General features: G+C 53.6%; 1 protein-coding gene across 1 annotated transcript in view; it reads right to left on the reverse strand.

Moving 5' to 3' along the window:
* Nucleotides 1-7,821, reverse strand: part of LOC112072202 (leucine-rich repeat and calponin homology domain-containing protein 4) — a 59,569-nt gene that overhangs the window by 5,453 nt on the left and 46,295 nt on the right. The window contains 4 exon segments of the mRNA XM_070439696.1: nucleotides 378-455; nucleotides 831-968; nucleotides 1,238-1,431; nucleotides 1,517-1,577. Coding sequence (XP_070295797.1) covers nucleotides 378-455; nucleotides 831-968; nucleotides 1,238-1,431; nucleotides 1,517-1,577 — 471 coding nt within the window.

Genomic DNA, 7,821 nt, shown 5'->3' on the forward strand with positions numbered 1-7,821 from the left:
ATGAAGATGACAGATAACCGAGAGAGATGAAGATGACAGATAACCGAGAGAGATGAAGATGACAGATAACCGAGAGAGATGAAGATGACAGATAATCGAGAGAGATGAAGATGACAGATAACCGAGAGAGATGAAGATGACATAACAGAGAGATGAAGATGACATAACAGAGAGACACAAAGGCAAACATAATTAGCTTCAAGCACAGAAGGACAATGCAACAAGTAGCTAACAAAAACAGTTTTGTAAAGCATAACTGGATCATCTCAGAGCTGAGAAAAATACTAACATACGTGACCAAGGGGACACCATGACATGTGATGAATCACAGAAAGAACAAAAGAGGGAATAAAGGGTGGAAAGGAAAGAGTCCTTACCTCAGGGACCCCCAGCCTTCGGCAAGCAGAGATGAAGTTCTCTACGTTGAGACGACACTTGGCCGTGCTCAGCTTTGGCTGAAGAGACAGAGAGACCCAACATCAGGCAGAGTCAACTACACAAGACACACAGTCACAGTCACACAGACAGACACACAGACGGTCACACAGACGGTCACACAGACGGTCACACAGACGGTCACACAGACGGTCACACAGACACACACCGACAGAGTTCACAGACACACACCGACAGAGTTCACAGACACACACCGACAGAGTTGACAGACACCGACAGAGTTGACAGACACCGACAGAGTTGACAGACACCGACAGACAGACACATCACAACAAATACCATATTGTTAACTTTTTTGATCAAATCAAGTCCCGGCCTATTTATTTATCCTAAACTGAGTAGAATTTGACAGTAAATGTCTGGAATTGGCTTACCACTGCTGGGGAGGGAATGTGGATGATGGACACAGCGCGAGGCCGCACGTGATTGGCCAGCTGGCAGAGGACCGTTCCATTGGACAACGCCTCACCTAGATCCTCTGGCAGGACGGTCTTTAACCTCGACTCCAGAGTCTGACAGAGATGGAGGGAGAAAGAGAGATGGAGAGAGAAAGAGATAGATACAGAGAGATGGAGATAAATAAATACAACCTATATTTATTTTCCCTTTTGTACTTTTAACTATTTGCACATCATTACAACACTGTATATAGACATATGACATCTGAAATGTCTTTATTCTTGTGGAACTTGTGAGTTTTGTTTATCTATTTCACTTGCTTTGGCAATGTTGACATGTCAAAATAAAGCCTCTTAAAATTGATAGGCCGTAAAAAGCGTACCTTGCGTAGCTGTACGACATCTGGTCTCAACACGGAGCGAGACTCAGAGCGGCCTGCCTCTACCAGACTCTGTGTGGAGCCTGAGATGGAGAACTGACTCTTGACGCTGCAGCGGGACGAGGTGCGGAACAGGAAACTGTTGGGTTTCTGACTCAGGCCTGGAGGGGACGCCGCCTTGGGAGACGACGGAGCGTCTGATAAACACACACACACGTTGTGTTAACTAACATCGCCGTTGGCTGTACTAGGAGATAGGAGATGAACTGTATTGGTGTATACCTGATCGGCTAACAGAGCGCTGAACCGGTAATGTGTGAGACACTGACATCTGATCTGCACTCTGTTGAAGGAGGAGTGAGGCAATTACATGATTTACATCAGGTGTGGATTATACAGTCTGGGTGACAGTCATAGACATGATTTACATCAGGTGTGGATTATACAGTCTGGGTGACAGTCACTGGGTGTACAGGTCATAGCATGAATTTACCTAGGTGGTGGTTATACAGTCTGGGGTGACAGTCAGTCATGATTTTTACATGCGTGTGGATTATACGTTGGGTGACAGTCTGGTCTGTGCGATCATAGCGCCCCCGAACTCGTTGGGCAATGTTTGGCTGAAAATGAGACAGCATGACCCTGGGACCGGGCTATAGGAGGAGACGACGACCTCTGACTTGGGTGCGTGCTGTGTGTTGTCTGGGCGTGGGTGTTGCTGTGTGGTGCTTCTGCCTGCTTGTGTGGATGTCTGTGGCGCTGCCTGCTGCCGGTCCGGTGGCTTTGAGGGTTGTGTATCTGCAGTGGGATGGCTTGGCTGCTAGTTGATCGCGGTTTTCTGGCGTGGGGGCTCTTGGCTTGGCGTCGGTGTTTAGGCGGGTGTGTGTAGTTCTTGGCGTTTACGTCGTGTGTGGTGCTCGTAGGGGATGGTGGTGGTGGGGGGATGCTGCGTTCTAGGGGCGTTTGCTTGGTTGGTTGGGAGGCGTGCTGTCGCGGTACTGGCTGTTCTGTGTGTGCTAGTTCTTCGCGTGCGCCGCGTGGCCCGGGTGTTGGTTTCTCGAGGGAGTCGGTCTTAGGGACCCATCGAGCGGCTAAGGAGGAGGACTGAAGACCTGGGCCCGGGCTAATAGGAGGTGGAGAGACAGACGTGGACTGTCCGGCTTACTGGTGCTATAGGAGGAGGAGACGACAGACCTGGGACGGGCTTAGGAGGAGGAGACGAAGACCTGGGACGCGGGCTATAGGAGGAGGAGACGAGACCTGGGGACCTGGGTATAGGAGGTGCGAAGACAGACTGGGACGGGCTATAGGAGGAGGAGACGAACAGATGGGACCGGGTATAGGAGGGGAGCGAGCAGACGTGGGACCCGGGCTATAGGAGAGAGGAGACGAGACTGGGAGCCTGGGGCACTTAGGAGGAGGAGAGCAGACCTGGGACCCGTAGGTGCTATAGGAGGAGGAGAGACGAGACCTGGGAAGCGTGTATATGGAGGATGGAGAGAACGTCTGGGACCATCGCGGGATATAGGAGGCAGGAGACGACAGCATGGGATATCCCGGCGGGTATAACAACGGAGGAGAGGATAGACAGACGAGCTGGGAGCGGGCATATTGGCAGGAGGAGGAAGACGCTGTGGACGGGGCTATGGATAGGAGGAGACGAAGCCTGCGGATCCGGGCTATAGGAGGGTGAAGACGACAGACGATGGACCGGCGGGCGTTCTCACTGGACGAGAGGAGAAGAAGACTAGCTGGGATGCCTACAGGAGGAGGGAGACACAGATGGGATCGGGCGTAGTAGGAGGAGAGACGACAGAGGCTGGGGCGGGTGCTAACGAGGATGGAGACGACAGATCATGGGAGAGGGCTATAGGAGGGGAGAGACAGACTGGGGAGGGCTAGGGAGGAGACCCGAAGCCCTGGGGAGGCTATAAGGAGAGAGACGAAGACCATGGACTTGGGCTATAGGAGGAGACGACGACCTGGGACCGGCTATAGGAGGAGGAGACGGACAGCTGGGGACCTCTCCTGTAGGGTATAGGAGGAGGAGACAAGACTGTGGCCATGGGGTTACCGGAGGAGACGACGACTGGGCCCGGGCTATTAGGAAGGAGGACGACAGACCTGGGCGGGTTCTATAGGAGGAGACGACAGACCTGGGCTAGGCTAACAGGTGAGGAGACGAAGACCTGGGGGGGGGAACCCGGGCTATTAGGAGGAGACCACAGAACCGGCTATAGAGGAGACGACGACACTGGGACGGGCTTAGGGGAGACGACAGACTGGGACAGGGCTATAGGATGGAGACGACAGATGGGACCGGGCTTATAGTGAGGAGACCGACAGAACCTGGGCAGGGCTATAGGAGACGACAGACTGGGACTGTGGCTATAGGAGGAGAGGACAGACCTGGGACGCTTGGGCTATAGGAGGAGTAACGACAGAGCCTGGGGACGGGGCTTATATGGAGGAGACGACAGACCTGGGCCGGCTATAGGAGTGAGACGAGCAGAACTGGGACGGGTACAGGAGGAGTACAGACATGGACGGGCTATCAGGAGGAGACGACATGGGACGGGGCTATAGGCGGTAGACAGCCTTGGGCCGGGCTATAGGAGGGAGACAGACGCTTGTTGGAGCCGGGCTTATAGGAGGAGACGAAGACCTGGGACGGGTAAATAGGAGGATGACAGACTGGACGGGGCTATAGAGGAGACGAACAGACCTGGGACCGGGCTACAGGAGGAGACGACAGCCTGGGACCGGGCTATAGGCGGGGAGACGACAGACGCTGGGACGGGCCTATAGGAGGAGAAGCAGACTGGGAGCGGGCTTATAGGAGGCGACGACAGACCTGGGACCAGACTATGAATTTATATTGCTGATTACTAAATAGTCACACAACCCATCTAAGAAAAAATAAAGTAAAAATAAATTAAATAGTAGAGTGATGCAAGTATAAAGGTCATGAAAGACTACGCACATCGTTGTCTGAGGGTTGGTGGGAGTGGTTGTTCTCTATGGTGGACTCCCCTAGGGGGGACAGAGCACATTCAGTAAGAAAACACTGCAAACTGCAAATCAGGCACCATGCACATGCATCTGCTACTATTACACAGAGGAGCTTTGACAAAAGAACAGACGCCGGGAAGCTTAGACAGGCAGACAATTCTGATCTTTTACAACTAATTGGTTTTTGACGCAATCAGAGCTCTGAAATTCCTGATGTGAATGGTGAAAGCCAACTGCTGGATAAGTACAAATCTGAATGGGCTTGCTGTCTAAATGAACATTTCACGTCGCATGCTTCAATTCAGGCAGGAAGTGTTTTCTATTCCTGGACTAGCTTGGTTCATGTAAGATTTAAGGTCTCTTACTTCGGCTGTCTTCCTGTCTGTGAATCGTCGCACATGATTCCTGTTTTGGCGTTGTAATTTCAGTAGACTGGAAGGAGATTTAGAAATCAGATTGAATGGGAACGGTGGTTGTTTCCATACTGTTTCATAAGTGTCTACAACTGCCATTTTCGTTCACGCGTTTGAATTGGGAAATACTCACACATAAGTCGCTCACGCAAACACACGTTGACTAGCAGCTGGTATCTTAATAGATAGTTGTTACAATGAACTTAAAAATTATATAATTTAACTGGGGTGGGATTTTTTTTGTTATTTTTGTTGTACGACTCTGTTGATTGTCCTGTTTAACAAAAACTGATCACAGCTTTTTAAAGGATATGGGTTTGTGGGTCAGCCTTAACGACGCTTCCATTGTAGAACGGATCTCTCCCCCACTCTCTGACCTCTGCTGCTACTGGGTTTCCTCTCTCCGTACGCACCAGTTGTCCTCTGACCCGTCTGCTGCTACTTGGGTCTCTCTCCTTACCCCAGTTTTGTCTCTGACGCCCGTCTGCTGCTTCTTGGGTCTCTCTCCCTAACCACCAGTTGGTCTCTGACTGCGTTGCTGCTATTGGGTTTCCCACCCTCTCTCCCCTCGTCGTTCTCCACAGTGTGTCCCTCTGCACGTTGTGCTACTGGTCCTCTTTCGCTCCACCAGTTGTCTCTTGACGGTCTGCTGGCCTTGGGTCATCTCTCCCCTCTTCTCTCCCCACCGCTGTCTCTTGACCGTTGCTGCTACTTGGGTCCTTCCTCCCTCCCCGTATTTGTCTTGGGGGCGTCTTGCTGCTACTGGGTCTTCTCCTCCCCACATCGTGTTGTTCTCTGGCGCGTTTCTGCTACTGGGTCCTCTTCCCCTCTCGTCCCCCCCACCAGTTGGTTCTGACCGTCTGCTGCTACTGGGTCTGCTCTCCTCCCAACCGTTTGTCTCTGGACCCGTCTCTGCTACTGGGTTCCTCTCTCCCTCTCTCTCTCCCCACCGTGTTTGACACGTCTGCTGCTACTGGGTCCTCTCTCCCTCCCGTTGTCTCTGGCGCGTCTGCCTGCTATGGGTCTCTCTCCTCCCCACCGTTGGTCTGCTGGCCGTCTGCTGCTCTGGTCTCTCTCCTCCACAGTTTGTTCTGCCGTCTGCTGCTATGGGTCTCTATCTTCCACCGTTGTCTCTGGCTGTTGCTGCTACTGGGTCTCTCTCCCCTCTTCTTCTCCCACACGCTGTCTCTTGACCGTCTGCTGCTACTAGGTCCTCTCTCGCCTTCCCGCCAGTTTTTGTCCTCTGACCCGTCTGCTGATACTGTCCTCTCTCTCTTCCCACCTGCTGTCTCTGACCCGTCTGCTTGCTAACTGGGTCCTCTCTCTCCCACCAGTTGTCTCTGCGCGTCTGCTGCTACTGGGTCCTCTCTCCCCTCCCATACCCGTTGTCCTCTGGCGCGTTCTGCTGCTACTGGGTCCTCGCTCCACCGTCTGCTGCTACTGGGTGCCTCTCTCCTCCTCACCCATGTTCTGGCCTGTCTGCTGCTACTGTGTCCATCTCTCCCCTCGTCTCTCTTCCCCACTACTCGTGTCTCTGACCGGTTGCTGCTAACTTTGGTCTCTCGTCCCCTCCACCGTGTCTGCTGGCGGTTGATGCTGCTGGGTCTCTCTCCCTCCCACCCGTTGTCTCTGGGCGTCTTCTGCTACTGGGAGTCTCTCTCCCCTCTCTCCTCCCACGTTGTTCCTGGCGCGTCTGCTGCTATGGCTGGGTCCTCTCTCCCCCCCACAGTTGTCTCTGACCCGTCTGCTGCTACTGGTTCCTCTCTCGCCTCCACAGTTTGTCCTCTGACGCGTCGCTGTACTGGGTCATCGCTCTCCCTCTCTCTCTCCCACGCACGGCTGTCTCTGAGCCGTTGCTGTAATCTGGGTCCTCTCTCCTCGCGCCACTTGCGTTGTCTTGGCGCGTCTGCTGCTACTCGGGGATCCTCTCTCCCTCCCACTGCTGCTTGTCCTGGCGCGTCTGCGCTACTGGGGTCTCCTCGCCTCCCCACGCCGTTGTCTCTGGCGTCTGCTGCTACTGGGTCTTCTCCTCCCACAGTTGTCTTACGGGTTGCTGCTACTGGGTCTCTCTCCTTTCACAGTTTGTTTTGGTGTCTGCTGCTACTGGTCCTCTTCCTCTCTCTTCCCACCGCTGTTCTTGAGCCCGTCTGCTGCTGACTGGGTCTCTTCCCTCCGCAAAGTTGTCTCTGACCGCGTTGCTGGCTACTGGGTCCTCTCTCTCTCCCATGCTGTCCTCTGACCGTTGCTGCTACTGGGTCTTTCCCTCGCCACCAGTTTTGTCTCTGGCGCGTCTGCTGCTACTGGGGTATCTCTCCTCCCACCCGTGTCTCTGGCGGTCTGATGCTACTGTGGTCCTCGTCGCCAGTGTCCCAACCCGTTGCTGCTATGGGTCTCTCTCCCTTCTCGCCTCGCTCCGATGTCTCTGGCATGTCTGCTGCTACTGTGTCTTCTCTCCCCCTCTCCTCTCGTCCCGCACCCGCTGTCTCTGACCGTCTGCTGGCTACTGGGTCCTCTCTCCCTCACGCTGTTTGGCGCGTCTGCTGCTACTTGTCTCTTCCCACTCTCATCAGCCTCCCGACCCTTGTCTCTGGCGGCGTTGCTTGCTACTGGGTCTCTCTCTCCGCCACCAGTTGTCTCTGACCCGTCTGCTTGCTACTGGGTCTGCTCTCTCGTCTCCCCGTTATCTCTGGCGTGTGGTTCTTGCTGATTGGATTCTTTCTCTCTCTCTGCCAGATGGCAGGGTACCTGGTCTCTCGCTCTCTCCTCCAGGGTGGGATGGAGGGGGATGGGGTGCGGAGCCCGCTCTTACTCAACTTGACAGTGTGACTGGGGGGGGGGTTGGGGGGGAAGAGAGAGAGACAGAAGGATATGGAGAGGGGTGGCGTATATAAAAACCTAGTGAAGGAGGGGTGGAAGGTAGGAAAGTCTACATAAAAAAGGGAGTGTTGACTTTGAAAAACCAACAAAAAAAAAATAACTGTGTGATGTCCATATGGTGTGTCATATGCGTGTTACCTACATAGATCTATTCAGGTGAAAGCTGGCAGCGGTTGGTTGTAGTGGCTTGATGTCACATAAGTGTCAAAATGCTTTTCCTCACTGTCCAGGACTCCACCCATAAGCCAGCGTTTCCCACTCACAAAAGGGTTGCACGTTTTAGTT

Source organism: Salvelinus sp. IW2-2015, unplaced genomic scaffold (assembly GCF_002910315.2).
Source record: "Salvelinus sp. IW2-2015 unplaced genomic scaffold, ASM291031v2 Un_scaffold1853, whole genome shotgun sequence".
In the NCBI taxonomy this organism is placed as follows: Eukaryota; Metazoa; Chordata; class Actinopteri; order Salmoniformes; family Salmonidae; genus Salvelinus; species Salvelinus sp. IW2-2015.